The 16,207-nt window shown below is 39.8% G+C and overlaps 1 protein-coding gene across 2 annotated transcripts in view; it reads right to left on the bottom strand.

The window, feature by feature from the left end:
- Positions 1–16,207, bottom strand: part of Rabep1 (rabaptin, RAB GTPase binding effector protein 1) — a 97,939-nt gene that overhangs the window by 44,272 nt on the left and 37,460 nt on the right. For both annotated transcript variants that reach the window (XM_021177943.2, XM_021177944.2), the window contains exons 3-5: positions 12,980–13,183; positions 10,785–10,945; positions 5,512–5,631 (exon numbers count right to left, since the gene is read on the bottom strand). In XM_021177943.2, coding sequence (XP_021033602.1) covers positions 5,512–5,631; positions 10,785–10,945; positions 12,980–13,183 — 485 coding nt within the window. The remainder of the gene's footprint in view (positions 1–5,511; positions 5,632–10,784; positions 10,946–12,979; positions 13,184–16,207) is intronic.

Below are 16,207 nucleotides of genomic sequence, written 5' to 3'. Positions count from 1 at the left end.
TCTTCTTTGAATTTTTTTGTTTGTTTGTTTTTTTGAGACAGGGTTTCTCTATATAGCCCTGGCTGTCCTGGAACTCACTTTATAGACCAGGCTGGCCTCGAACTCAGAAATCCACCTGCCTCTGCCTCCTGAGTGCTGGGATTAAAGGCGTGTGCCACCACGCCCGGCTTCTTTGAATTTCTAACATTTGAAAGTTATTACTAACTCCAGGAAGGTGCTGAAGTAGCAGCATAGCACGTAAGTATCCTTGAATTACACATTCCCTAACAACCCAAATCAAAACCATACAGAAGGCTTTAATTCCAGCACTCTTGAAAGCAAAGAAAGGCATGTGGCCAGTCTGGTGTACATAGCAAGTTCCAGGATAGCCAGAGCTACACAGTGAGTGGGTGGGTGGGTGAGTGAGTGAGTGAGTGAGTGAGTGAGTGAGTGAGTGAGTGAAAGAGAGGGGGTGTGGGGGGGACGGAGAGAGGAGAGAGAGAGGAGAGAGGAGGAGAGAGAGAGAGAGAGAGGGAGAACACTTATGTCTGAAAACACTTATTCATGTCTGAAAACACTTATTCATGTCTATAATCCCAGCACTTAGGAGGCTTAGGCAGGACTGCTACAAATTCCAGGCTAGCCTGGGCTATGTTGTAAGACACACACACACATCCCCATGCCTCAAAAATAAAAAGAAAAAAGAAAAAAAGGTTACATAAGTGGACAATTATAACATTCTAGGCAACAAAGACAGGGTAAGGTCAAACTGCAAAGGGTACCTTCCCGAAAAAGCAGACGGTGTTAGAAGAGGAAGTGAGCAACAAGAGCTGTAAGAACCCTACAATAGTCAACAAATGTCCAATGCAAAGAGAGCTGCTGGACCTGTTTCTGTAAGTGCTTCAGCAAGTCTCTTCTGTAGACTTTAGAGCCTTTTTAGACTAAAGTACAAATCCTCTTTCATTCTCATTTCCCTGACTCCTTATGTGGCTGAACAGTTTGTTGTTTCTCTATGTGACCCTATCTGTCCTACAATTCACAAGCTACAGCGGGCTTCCCTCAAACAGATTTCAATGACTCTGCCTCCCTAGTGTACATACACCGCACAAACCCATAACAAGCATACATATTCCACACACCAAAAGATTTTTGAGTCCTAATTCTGTAATAATTATTATTTTAGCTTTCCTATTTTAAACTGAGGAAAAGTGTATAACCCTTATAATAACTTGTATAGTCTTGTTTTACAAAAACATCTTACTAGTTCAGCCTGGTCTTGACAGTATGATCCTATTATCACTGCTTCCTTTTACTAGAATTTTTAAAATCTTTTTTCAAATGTACTAGTGTGACATTTACATGTCTACTATTTTTATATCAGGAATCATGCCCCATTTCTAATTTTTTTTAATCAATTTCCTGATTTTTTTCTATACAAATTTCTGGTTTTTATATTGACATTTGCCATGGGTTTTATTTTCCTATCTCACTTAATTTCTACTATTCTGTATTTCTTTCCATTTATTTTCACTTTTTACTGTTTTTATTTTCTCTTCTAAGTGTACTGTTAAGTATTTGTCATTGCTGTTGCTGCCTATCAGAACTAGATGTCAAGGGCTGGTGAGATGGCTCAGTGGATAAGAGCACCCGACTGCTCTTCCGAAGATCCAGAGTTCAAATCCCAGCAACCACATGGTGGCTCACAACCATCTGTAACAAGATCTGACGCCCTCTTCTGGAGTGTCTGAAGACAGCTACAGTGTACTTACACATAATAAATAAACCTTAAAAAAAAAAAAAAAGAACTAGATGTCAAGATCCCACTTGAAGACAACACCTGCTTTGGTTGTAGATTTATAAAGAAATCAATATAGGCTGAAGATGGAAGCTTCCGTCCTGTTGGCTACCTTCCGGAATACTAAAAGCTGCTATGTAGACTGCTGGAAGAAGACTGTCACTCAGTTGTAGACCCCAGATGCCACACAACCAACCAGGCAATCAAAATGTACCCATGACTGTGGAGGTCATAAGCCCTAATGGGAAAACTACTATTGTTCTTGCTAAGTGGACATGATGTAATTGTCAAATTGCCCTCTAAATATTTATGTTTACTCCCTTAGAATAATGCTCCTTCTAGGTTCTTCTGGGAGGTTGAGACTCACACCTGGGCAAAGTACTGAGCTAAAGTGAATGTAGAATGCAAACTCCTACAAGGTACATCTCTATCTCCCTTCCACTGCCTCTTGTAGAAGAGGGGATAGAAAGAATGTAAGAGCCAAGTAAGGAAGTGGAGGAGTACTGTGAAAATGTCTTTAGGGCAGGAAATGGCTGCTGCAGAAGCAACAGTGACTGCCTACATAGGATTAACCTATCACCATTCTGTCATGAAGGGTCCCTGTCCTCCCTGAGGGTTTATAGCAGTCAGTGGTTCCTAGAAGAGGAAAAGACATTTTCTTTAGTTTTGCAGCCACTACCAAATCACCCCTGTTCCTGGAAGCAACCCTAATATAACTCACTGGCTCACAACAACAAAAGAGCACATGTAATATTTACAACATCGTAAGTATTTTGTGATTTTTCCCCTACATCTTTAGATATTTTTTAAAGATTTATTTATTATATTTATATAAGTACACTGTAGCTGTTTTCAGACACACACCAGAAGAGGGCATCAGATCCTATTACAGATGGTTGTGAGCCACCATGCAGTTGCTGGGATTTGAACTCAAGACCTTTGGAAAAGCAGTTAGTGCTCTTAACCCTTGAGTCATCGTCATCTCTCCAGCCCATCTTTTTTAGATATTTTATTATAAATAACTTGTAATCAGAGTATTGGGCCCATATAACACGAATTCTTTGGAATTTGATACTTTACGACCGTATTTTAAAAAGATACAGAAGGAAAAGATAAATATATTGTAATGTTGAAATAAAACAGAGTGTATCTGGGAATAATAACACTTTTCTCCATGCATTACCTGAAACATGTTCTCATTTGAATGTGTATCCTTGTAAAGTAAACAGTTTTTTTTTTTTTTGGTTTTTTTTTTTTTTTGGTTTTTCGAGACAGGGTTTCTCTGTATAACCCTGGCTGTCCTGGAACTCACTTTGTAGACCAGGCTGGCCTCGAATTCAGAAATCCACCTGCCTCTGCCTCCCGAGTGCTGGGATTAAAGGCATGATAGTGTCCGTGTATTTTTTTTTTTTTTTCCTTTTTGAACCCTCACCTCCCTTATTATCCTAATTTTATAGCTGAACAACTAAAGGATAGTAAAAATCAGAAGCTGACCAAGTCATCCAGGTTACTAAGTGCTGAGTCTCTGACTACTCATCACTTATTATCTCTTTATTTCTAATCTTCTTGTTGTTATTGAAACTTTTTTTTCTGTGTATGTGTGTGCCTGCATAAATTCATGCATACCATGCGTGTGCTAGTGACCAGAGACCAGAAGATGGCACTAGATCCCTAGGAAGTAGAGTTACAGATGGTTGTGAGCTGCCATCAGGTGCTGGGAACCAAACCTGGTTTCATCTCTAGCTCTTATCTCTTATTTTCCCATCTTAACCTATTTTATCTTATACTTGCTTGCATCAGTTTTCATTTGGATAAATTTACACAGCATATTGTTATGTATCCCTTTCTTCTCTACTTTTCTACTTACTGAGACAAGATCTCACTCTGTTGCTTAAGCTAGCCTCAAACTCACAGCAATTTTCCTACCTCAGCCTCCTGAGTGTGAGCCACCAGGCCTGGTGTATTTCTTTATGATCAATCTTCCCTTGTGTTTAGTTATATGTCATATAAATGTACACTCTGCACTTTGATCTCATCTGCTCCACTGCCCTCTCTTGTCCCACTCCAGCCTTGTTGGCCCTTCTCCCATTAAGCCCTCTTCTACTTTCATGTCTTTTTTCTTCCTGTGACCGAGTAAGTTGTTCATAGGAGCCGGAGTCAGAGTTTGATTGTGAGAGCTTGGGCTCCCACTGGTTATAAAGAAAATTATCTTCCTCGTCCACCAACCATTAACTCCATATAAATCCTCATGGAGGAAAGAACACAGTGCACCACGTTCCTTCTATAACAGGGTTTGTTAGCAATCCAATCTTGCACAGGAATCATACCTACTATAGGTTCAAGAATTATACAGACATGACATGTCTGCAAGTCAGGACTCCACCTGCCCCTTCTTTTACTCATTTCTTCAATCTCTTACACTCTTCTTCTAAGATTTATTTTCAAGCACTTCTATTCAAAGTTGTGGGGGGACAGAGTTGGGGCACATGCAGATGAAAAGACAACTTCTAGGGATCAGTTTTTATATGGACAGCAGAGATCAAACACAGGTCGTCAGGCACGAAGACAAGCAACTGTATCTGCCATGTCATCTTGCTGACCCCATTTTCTTTTAGTACTTTTAGTATTGAAGATCAAACCCAGATCCTCATGTACACTAGACAAGTGTCAACACTTAACTGCACCTCTAATCTATGATTTTCTTTCATTACTAAAGAACTTCCGCAGTGGTAGAACACTTGCCTAACATACTTCAGTGAGGCTCTAGGTTCAATCTCCAGCACTAAAAACTGACATAAAAATTTTAATACCCCATTAATATTTCCACTTCATTTTTTGTTTGGTTTGGCTTTTTAAAGGCAGCATCCCATGTAATCCAGGATGGATATAAACTCACAATAGAGCTGAAGACGACCTTAGCTTCAGGTCCTCTTGCTTCGACATCCTATTATGAGACATCAGTCACCATGCTCAGCTTATGCAGTGCTGTGGATCAATCTCTTGGCCTTGAGCATGCTAGAGAGGCACTGTACCAAGGAGCCACATCCCAGCCATGCTGTGGATATAGCCAATAGGAGGTGCACCCTCTCTAAAAGATCTCTAGAACTAGAACAAGGAAATAGTCAACTATAAACAGATTTTTTTCCTCTGTAAGAAAACTATGGTGAGAAATGTAGTTTGGTTGTCAGAGTTCTCAGCCTAAAGCCCTGAGAGAGCCATGTAAAACAGGCATTGAATACACAGCAAATTCAAGGTCAGCCTGGGCTACATGAATAAACCAAGAAAGATTACTTGTTAAAAGAAAAAGGAAGGCCAGGCAGTGGTAGTGCACACCTTTAATCCCAACACTCAGGAGGCAGAGGTGGGCACATCTCTGAGTTCAAGACCAGCCTGGTGTACAAAGTTCCAGGACAGCCAGGGCTACACAGACCAACTCTGTTTCAGTAAACCAAGAAGGGGTGGGGGGGAAGAATGAGAAAGTTGAGGCTGAGTCTCACTGGGAGAAAATAAGCCACTGAACAGCAGTCTTCATTCGTGAATAAGCATCATCACTGAGGGTTTAAATAACCAAAGGCCAGATCATGATAGAGGGGGTTTGCTTTCATTTTGCTTTCTGAATTTAAAACAAAAAATAAGATTCTTAAGACACAAGGCTAAATGACTTCCCAGCACCACTTCTTAAGTGATCCTAATTTTGTCCCCGGCATTGGAGAAGATGGGTAAGAACATCTCACAACCTTTGAGGCCTCCAGCTCTTTAATCTTGTCTTCAGCTTCTGTCAGTTTATCTTTCAGAGCTGCAATTTCCTTCTCCATGGGCATCACGACAGAACGAAGCTTTTCAGCATCCTCTTGGGCCTATGATTACAAAGAATTAAATGCAACAATTTACTAATTTATGGCTTTTCTAAGAAACACTGGTCTACCTATTTGCTAAAATTAGTATAACAACTACAGTACATACTTTATTAGCATTCATGAGATTGAGTATCAATCCTTTTCTTCAGGTTTTTTTCTTTGAATTTTTATTAGCATGCATTCATTATATTTACAAAATAATGGGCTTCAAAACTCCATCTTTCCAGCCCATCAGGTACTTAACTGAATTAAGCCCAGCCATCGCCCTCATTTCACTCTCCTCACTCTTCCTTTACACCCACCTGTCTTCTCTCTCCTCTCTCTCTCTCTCTCTCTCTCTCTCTCTCTCTCTCTCTCTCATACACACACACACACACACACACAAACACCCTAGATTCCATATACGAGATAAGACAGTACAATAATTGTCTTTTTGAATATAGCTTATTTTGTTGATGATATCTGATAATATTTGGCCCTAGGTTTTGGCAAATAACATACATGTTCTTCAGAACAAAGCTTCACTGTGCTAGGGACATGGCTCTGCACTTAAGAACATGCACTGTGCTTCCATTGGACCTAAGTTCAGTTCCTAGCACAACATCAGTATCTGACAACTGCCTCTACCTCCAGCTCCCAGGGCCAATTCCATTTTTAAGTAGTTTATTACCATGAATGTCAATTATGGTTTTCGCAAATATTTCACTCAGAATTTAACAGTAAATAGAAAAATAGATTCACTGTAACAGCTGATTTCTTTATGGAGTAACTCAGTTATAAACCTCTCATTTATGAGAGGCAGAATCAAGAGCTGGGTGTACCCTCAGAAGGCAGAGGCAAGAGGATACACTCAAGTGGAACCTACTCAGGTCTACATGTAAAGTCTAGGTCAAGCAGAGCTACAGAGTGTGATTCTGCCTCAAAAAGCAAAAACAAACACATTCAGTCCAGTGCTCAAGAGGCAGAGGTAGGTGGATCTCTGTGAGTTTGAAGCCAGTCTGGTCAAGATAGCAAGTTTCAGGCTGTCTATATTGTGAGAGACAAAATAAATAAACATTAAGTAAACAAAAAGTATAAAGATTTAAAAAGGTAGAACTCCTGCTACTAATGAAAATTAGCTTTATTTACCTAATGTAAACAAGCTCAGACTTAAATTGTTCAGAATAAAAAAATGCATATATTGACTAATGTGAGGAATATTACCCCCACACACACACACATTAAAAAAATAAAGGAGCTTCAGAGTCACTTTGTTCCCTGATCCTTACAAAAATCTATTTATTTTATATTGAACTAAATTCTATTTGGAAAAGACATGTTAGCTTAAATAACTTCACAGTCAAGGCTTGTTTGGGATGCTTACTGAGGTTTCCCTACAAAATCAACAGGCAAGGAAGAGAGAGAAGCCATGTAGCGAATATACTAATGCAGAAGACCTCATAACTTCCACAGAGCCCACTAACAGTGCACCAAGTGTAGCCAATGTGATAGTCCCGTGGGTAACAATACCAGCTGTGCATGCCTGAACTCAAACCCCAGAATCCAGTGGAGAAGACTGACTCCCTAAAGTGGCTCTCTGACCCCCCACATGCATGTCGGAACACATTACATGAACAGCATACACACAATAATAATAATAATAATAGTGAAGAAGCAGAAAGGTCATTAAAATCAAAAGAAAACTTGAGAAGCTGCTACAGCTAAGCCACACCTACAACCATGTGACTGCATGACCAAATGCCCCGTGGTTTCCTGGATGGAAGGCTCAAACAGGAAGGGAGAAAAAAGAGATGGGAACATTGGGTAAAAACTAATACAATCTGAATACAAAGAATAACCTTTGTTAGTAATGACAACAATACTATATGGTAAAATGTTAAGAAAACTGGACAGGGAGTATATTGAAATGGTACAATATCATACATTTTTATATTTTAAAAAAACTCCTAAAAATAAAATTTTGGGCTGAAGATATGGCTCAGAGATTAAGAGCATGTACTGTTCTTGTAGAGGACCAAAGTTTGATTTCCAGCACCTACATCAGGAGGCTCACACTACCTGTAACTGTGGCTCCAAGGGATCCAATATCTCAGGTCTCTATAAGCACCTACATTCATATATATGTACCCTACACAGATACATATACAAACAATTTAAAAAAAAAAAAACTAAAATAAAATGTGTAGAGGCCTAGGAGCTGGCTCAATCAGTACAGGGCTCACTACACAAGAAGCATGAGGTCTGAGTTCGGACCCATGTAGAAAGTCAAGTGTTGCTGTTCACCCTTGTAATGCCAGCACTGGGAAGCAGAGCAGGATTCTAGAAGTCTACTGGCTAGTCAACCTAGTCCAAGTAGTGAGCTTCAGATTCAGTGAGAAACCTTGTCTCATAAAATAAAGTACCCAATGTGGTGGCACTTAAAAGACAATATAAAACCCCATTTGTCCCCATTTAAGGACTCCATTTGCTCTGTTTTGAGGACTAGGCCTGATTTCAAAAAAGGCCTTAATGCACCAGTCTCGGGAATAGACCATAAGTCCCAGAAACTAGGTCATAAGACACCAGCTCTAAGAACAGACCATAAAATCCACAACAAGATCATAAAATCCCCTCCCAAAGAACAGCCTGGGGATAACCACAAAAGTGGGGAAATATCTTATCTCAGAATGGGCCATCTGTGCTGGTCAATCCTATCTCATCACATGGTTGAATGCTTATGACACAGGAATGAAGACCGCGGATCACCTGTCACCCCCTTGCACCACCAATGAAACTTTAAATCCCTAATCCTTCTAAAGTTCCTCAGTTCCCTACAAGAAGGCCTTCAGGCCTCTATCCGGGATCGCCATCTCAAAGAGTGGTAGACCCCCACATGGTGGTTGCTACTGCAAATAAAAGCTCTTTGCTTTTGCATACTATCTGAGTCTGGATCTTCCTTCAGTGATTTCGGTCTCTTACAGCACATGCTTTTAATCTCAGCATTTGGGAGGCAGATCTCAAACCAGCCTGGTCTACATAGAAAGTTCCAGACCAGTCAGGGATGCAGAGACCCTGTCTCAAAAAAGAAAGAGAAAGACAAAACAGAAAATAAGGTAGATGGAGAAAGGGATGGGAACTAGGAGTTGTAAATAAGTATGACCAAGATACATTGTTTGCATGTATGAAACTATGAAAGACAAAACAAAGATAAATCTTAAATAATAATGTCATACATTTACATAATGGAACACTATTGGAATACTATTTAGCTATGAAAAATAAAGACATCATGAATATAACAGGCAAATGGATGGATCTTGAGAATATCATCCTGAGTGAGGTAACTCAGTCCCAAAAGGACATGCTCAGTATGCATTCACTTATATAAGTGGATATTGGCCATAAAATATAGGATACCCATGCTACACTCCACAGACCCAAGGAAGTTGGACAGGAAGGAGGGTACAAGCAAAAATGCTTGAGCCTCACTTAGAAGAGGGAATAAAATGGTCGTGGAAGGTGGATGGAGGGAGAGAACTGGATGGGAGACAGGACCAGAAGGGGAGTGTGAAGGATCAAAATTGGGTGTGGGGAAGGCCAGGCAGTATGGACATGGCCTGGACCTAGGCCTCGAAGCAGATATGCAGCTTGGTCTTTGTGGGTCCCAAACAACTGGAACAGGGGCTTTCCCAAAAGCTGTTGTCTGTATGTGGGATATGTTCTACTAGCTGGGCTGTCTTGTCTGACCTCAGTAGGAGAGGAAGCACCTAGCCTTGCAGAGACTTGAAGTGCCAGGGTTGGGGGCATACCCAAGGTGTGCCCACCCGCTCAGAGGAGAAGGTGAGAGGGTAACAGGGCGGGGGACAGTGAACAGGATGTAAAGTGAGTAAGTAAAAGATAAATAGAGAGAGAGACAGACAGACAGACAGAAGAGTGATCTGTCTGCAAGATATACTGGTGCAACAGTGGTACAAATTATATAAAAGTAACCACCCACCACCCACCACCCACCCCTGCCCCAACTAAATTTAAAGCTTGTACCTTTTTTTTTGGTTTTCCAAAAAATCGTGTGCCACCACGCCCGGCTAAAATTTTAATTTTTAATTATTCTATGTTCTTAAAAACACATATGTGCCAGGAGGTGGTGGTGGCGCACGCCTTTAATTCCAGCACTTGGGAGGCAGAGGCAAGTGGATTTCTAAGTTCGAGGCCAGCCTGGTCTACAGAGTGAGTTCCAGGACAGCCAGGGCTACACAGAGAAACTCTGTCTCAAAAAACCAAACCAAAACAAAACAAAACAAAAAAACCACATATGCACTATAAATTCACAAAACAATTTCTGTAATCAAAGTATTTAAAGGCTGTTTAAAATGTTCTCAATGAGGGTCAAGCGCTGGCTCAATATTGTCTCCTCCCATTGAGTCTGATGACCTGAGTCTGGACCTACATGGTGGAAGAAGATAATCAACTCCTAAAAGCTGGTTTGAAACTGACCCCCACACACTTGCTGTGGCACACATGTGCGCACATATCCACACACAAATATTGTTAATGTTCTCAATGTTAAATGTCTCTGTCAATTAGTTACATGTGTTAAGGTACTGTATGGTATTGTTCAGGCATAATACATGTAGCATTTATCATGGAAACAAAGGTATGCTGAAAAAAAAATTAACTAGTGTTCTAAAATACTGTTTAGACACAGTAACAAGCAACATCTCTCAACCAACATGAATTCCCTGAGCATCTATGTGCTAGATACCATCCTACCCACTAAATATACAGACAGACTATATCCTCATGGAGCTCACATTCTACCCAACAGAAACAAAAAGAAGTAAACCAACACAATAAAAGGTGAACTCCACATTATGTGCAAAGAAAAACTGAAGCAGGGTACAGAGGATCAGGAGAGTCCTGGAAGCTGCAATCTTATATAGAGGTAAGGAAAGCCTCGTGAAGAGATGGCATCCCATCAAGGATCTGAAGACAGTAAGGCGGTCAGTCAGTCACTTTACTGTGGAGGGAGGGGAAAGTGCTGTCTAATGCACAAGGAACTCCTTCAACAGAAGAAAGCACAGCATCCATCTTACAGTTCGCGGCAACGCTTTTAAACACTTTGCTTTTAGACTCAAGCAATCCTAATTCTGTAAGTGAATGACATTCCTGCATACCTTTTTCATTTCATTTTCTAAATTTTCTTCCTCTTGACCTTCAGACAACCTTCTTCTTAAGTCAGCTATTTCCCGCTCTGCAGATTCTCGATACTGTGCCCACTGTGCTCGCTCCTGCTCCAGCCTCAGGTGAAACTGATGCTCATAGTCACGGACTGTCTCTACAAAACATCACATAGTCCATGTCTAACGTTACGGAGCAAATACCTTGTACACTACAGTTCTTAAATTATGTTAAGAGCTTGAGACAATAAAAACATTCTAGTTCTTATTATGAGTGAAAATGAGGGCTTTATCACTTCATCACCAATCTTCACAACAGACTGTCATATGCTTTTTGACAAGAAAACCCAGAGAAGGTTCAAAGTGAAGCTTTCACATCTACCACCCTCTCCCAAATCCATGTTCTTTGACACTACACTGTGGCTCCCCAAACAAATACAACATTTCATTATAACTGTGAACATGTAAGGAAGTATTTTTTCTGGAATATTTTACTATAAAACCTAAGATTCTAAATTGAGACAAAGTCTATAAAGTTTTTACAAAATAGCTTTCTCTTTAATACAGTCTTGAAACATCACCTGACAAGCACTGGTAGCCCATTAAATTCTCTCTTTTTTAAAGATTTATCTTTATTTTACATATATGCATAAGTGTCACCTGCATGTAGATATTGCACTATGTGCACACCTTTTGCCTGCAGAGGTCAGAAGAGTGTGCCAGAAGCCACTGTAGTTACAGGCGGTTGGGAACCATCCTCTGGGTACTGAGTACTGAACCCAAGTCCTCTACAAGAGCAACATGTGCTCTTAACCACTGAGCCATCTCTCCAGCCCTTATTTTACTCTTCCTTCATTACTAACAAGACCAAACTTCGGAATTTATGCTGTTCAATATAAACGCTACGCGTTCAAGCTGAATACAGTAGCTTAGTGTGATCACCTACCTCACAGCACAAGGCTAAATACAGAGGCTCAAAATTAATTTCAATATCCTTATAGTAAAAGGTAACCCACATACTTTATCAACAAAGTTTGAGGAAGATATAGCATGGAGAGTTCTAGAATTTTTTCCTTTTCTAATGTAGACTGAAGGAGGTGTAAGTATTTTTCAGCCACAAGGCAGAGATGAAATTTTAAAGAACATGTTAACTATATAGATACAGATAGCCAGAAAAGTCTAGGGTAACAGAACTGTTAAAACCACCCCAGCTTACCTACAGATGGATTTGATTCCAATGAGGAAAATTAACTCCTGAACAGATAAACCAATACAGTCAGACTTATTACATGAGACTAGAGTAACCCTTGGTGAGAGCTAGTCTCAGAAACAGAGGTAACCTTAATTGCTTCCTCTCAAGAAATACTATGTAAAAAATGGAACACAAATGCAAAGACCATCTGAGATACAGCAGTCACATTACTATACATTGTAAATATTAACTAACTTCAAGATCCTAAAGATTAAGATAACACCTTATTTCATTGTGTCATTATTCTAAAAAAAGAAGGAAGTAATGAAAAGCATTGTGCTAGAGGAGAGAAGCTACACAAACTATTACACTTCCTTCAGACCAAGACTCACAAGTTCAGCATTCCATAAAGTCCATTTTAGCCTTAAGGACATACTTGCCCATCAAACAAATATTTCACATACAAATATATATTACACTTAAAAATCTAAACAAATAAAAATCCAGGTTTAAAGCCTGCTTTAAATCGTATGAGTAACTACAACCCTCATTTACTACATCATCTCTCTAAGTCTCCATTATTAGATCTGTTAAAGACAGCATTAACGTGCGCATTCACTACCACACCTCTGGTTTCCCTCTCACCTGACATCTTGAAGATGACAGCACATAAAGCCAAATATAAACAGAAAATGCTTTTTGGGTTTTTTTGTTTGTTTTTTGTTTTTGAGGGGCCGTTTCAAGACAGGGTTTCTCTGGTGTAACCCTTGCTGTCCTGGAATTCACACTGTAGACCAGACTGGCCTCGAACTCACAGAGATCCACCTGCTTCTGTTCCTGCGTCTGCTTCCCGAGTGCTGGAATTAAAGGTGAACACCACCACTCCCAAGAGCATTAACATGCACTGTTACCACAAACACATTTTAAGACCATGAGAACAGTTATCAAGCATCAGAATTTGTTGATCTTAGGAAGTCTAAAACCTCATCTTTGTCTTTACCTTTCATTATAGCCTGAAGTGAAGCAACTTCTTCTCTCCATTGCCTTTTAACTTCATCTATAGCTTCTTGCTTAGTATTCTCAGAGACTGTGGCAATTGCCTTAATGTTCTCCATCTCTGCCTGAGCCTCCCACAGCTGTGTCCGAAGGTGACCCAAATCATCCTGTGCAGCTTGCAATACTGCATTTTGCCTCTTCAGATCCTCTGGGGAGAAAGTAAAAGATTTTCCATTAATGTGTAGTTCACTTTATCAGACCCAAAAAAATGAAGAAATTGAATTTTAAAATGCTACTATAGATTATGAAGCCATCTTAATACAAATATAAAGCATTCTGGGTTTCAAAAACAAAGTATTTAAACTATCTAGTAACACGCTGGGACGGTCACAATTTTGGTGCTATATTTAGGCTTTTACCTCTCACTAAATGAACACAATTAAATTTTGTTTTTATTTTTTATGTGTATGAATGGTTTAACTACACATATCTGTGCACCACATGTTTGTTTGGTGCCTTTCAATGCCAGGAGAGTGCATCAGATTCCCAAGACTGCAGTTACACAGTTGTGTGTGGCTGTAGGTGCTGGAAATTGAACCTGGGTCCTCTGGAAGAACAGTCAGTACTCTTAACCACTGAGGAACCTCTCCTGCCCCAATAATCAAATTATTTAACTACTCAGGCATAAGTATCCAAATCTACAAAATGGAGATAAAAGATGGCCACTTTACAGGGCTGTTGCAATGATAAAATGATGTGTTGTAAATGTCTGTAACTTTCCAGAGTAAGCCTTCAGGACATAGTTAATGGAAGAAAGCCATACTGCATAGAAATTAGAGTTGATAAAGCTAAGATTACCTTCTCAGTCACTCTTTAAAATCTCTTAAATATTAAGTTGATATCACACGTACACCACACGACTTAAGCCTCGATAGAACATATACTTGGTCATGACTTCCAAAAACTATAGAGGTGTAGAGTCAGGAATGCAGTTCAGCAGTGAGCACTTGCCTAGCATGTACAAAGCCCTAGGTTTGGTCCCTAACACTGAAAAACAAACAAACAAATAAGCCTATTATTCCTATATAGGGATATATCTATTTTCTCTTACTGCCAACTCTCCATTTAAAAAATCATGACTGGGGCTGGAGAGATGTCTCAGTGGTTAAGAGCACTGACTGCTCTTCCAAAGGTCCTGAGTTCAAATCCCAGAAACCACATGGTGGTTCACAACCATCTGTAATGGAGTCTGATGCCCTCTTCAGGAGTGTCTGAAGACAGCTACAGTGTATTTAGATATAATAAATAAATCTTTGGACCAGAGCAAGCGGGGTCGACTGGAACGAGCAGAGCGGTTCTGAATTCCAATTCTCAACAACCACATGATGGCTCACAACCATCTGTACAGCTACAGTGTATTCACATACATAAAATAAATAAATAAATCATAAAATAAATAAACAAATACTTCTAAAAAAATCATAACTATCATGAACACAAAATGTTCAATTCTTAAGTCTATACGTCCTTATTTGTAGAGAGTTTGAGTATCTTTTCATATGTTGTTCAGTGACCAGAATTTCCTTAGATTTTCCTCACTCCCTTCTTGAGAGTCTCTCCCTACGTAGCATAAGCTGGCTCCAAGCTCTCAATCATTTTAGTAACAGGATTTCAGGTATGCATCACCATCTTCTGTTTCTGATTTAGCAAGAGCACTGTGATGGTCATCTTCACTATTGACCAGATAATGAATCATCCAGAAGGAAATCCTGTGGTCATGCATGACTGGTGTTTCCAGAGAGGTTTAACGAGGCCCATCTTGAATGTGGGTTGTTAACACCCTATAAGATGAGGTCCTGGACTAGATTTTAAAAAGTAGGTAAGCCACGAGTCAGCATTTTTTTCATGACTGCAGATCCAATGTAACTAGCCACCCACTTCACATGCCTCCTGTCATGACTCCCCTGACCTAAGTCTACTGTATCTCCTCTAACTATGCCAGGTATTTTTCCATAATAACAAGAAAACTAATACAGACTAACTGTAGTGAAAGTGGACAGGCTGCTATGATAAGCCTGACTACATGGTTCACAGGCATTTGAAAATGGCTCATGGCAGGAATACAGAAGAAATTTTGAGTTATAGAACAGAGAACCCTCAGAATACTATAGAGTTAGGTGGTTCATTCTGATGGGAGTGTAGAAAACCAGAATCCAATAGAAAGGCAGACAGTAAAGATAGTACTCATGAGGTTTAGAAAGGAATAACAACTCATGCTTGGATTAAAAAACATTTATAAGAGGGTAATAATTGAATCTAGCCCCTGTACAGGACGCATCTCTGTATGAGCCTCCCTCTCCCCCAAATACTAAATGGCACCCTTACTGAGACAATGACTCCCTAGCTTACAGACTTCCAGGTGCCAAGACTTCTCAACTGGGAAAGTGAGTTTATATCAAAGCAGGTGTTGGTAGCCACATGCCCTATTCCTCACCCCATTCCCTAACTCCTGGCTTGCTTGAGAATAATAGAAATGAGAATAATAGGCTGTGAGCTAATACTGTAAACACCCCCAGTCCCCAAATACTCAGAAAGGCACAAGAGACTGCCAGTTTTGCCACAAGTACATATGACTCCTCTCTTCAAAGACCCTGCAATGTTGTATGTCTCTAAACTCTCCTGGAAGCCCTGTATGTGTTAATAACTTGTCTAACTCTTTACTTCTCAATAATCCATCTTGGTGCTCCTTTTGACATTCTCCCAAATTTTTTCCATTATTTATATTTTATCCTAGTAAAAGGTCTCATCCTAACCCTAACCATAATCCTTTCAAAGCTCTTCTACCAGAAATAGTCCCTGTTCTGCTATGTGACTTTATATAGTTTCTGCATTAAAAAAAGTATACACTATCTTTGACTTTTTATCCACCCTTATATCACTCTCTTAAACGCCTTCCTCACTGAGACTTCTCTCACAATCCCTTTCTACTGTCATGCCATATGTGTGTCACATAAACACACACATACACACACACACACACACCCATGAGAGACAAGCTGATGCATACCCATTTTGTAAATGTCCTTTGTCAAGTTGGCAAATTTCCTTTCTGTTTCTAGTTTAGTGCTTTTAATCATGAATAAGTATACAGTCTTACAAATTATGTTTCCTTTATCAACTGAGAAGTTTGAGTGCTTTGGTTTTTATCTTTTGTTTTGTTTTGTGAACCAGT

This window comes from Mus caroli, chromosome 11 (genome assembly GCF_900094665.2).
Source record: "Mus caroli chromosome 11, CAROLI_EIJ_v1.1, whole genome shotgun sequence".
Lineage (NCBI taxonomy): Eukaryota > Metazoa > Chordata > Mammalia > Rodentia > Muridae > Mus > Mus caroli.
Note: the sequence above shows the minus strand (reverse complement) of the source record. Positions and strands in the feature narration are given on the sequence as shown.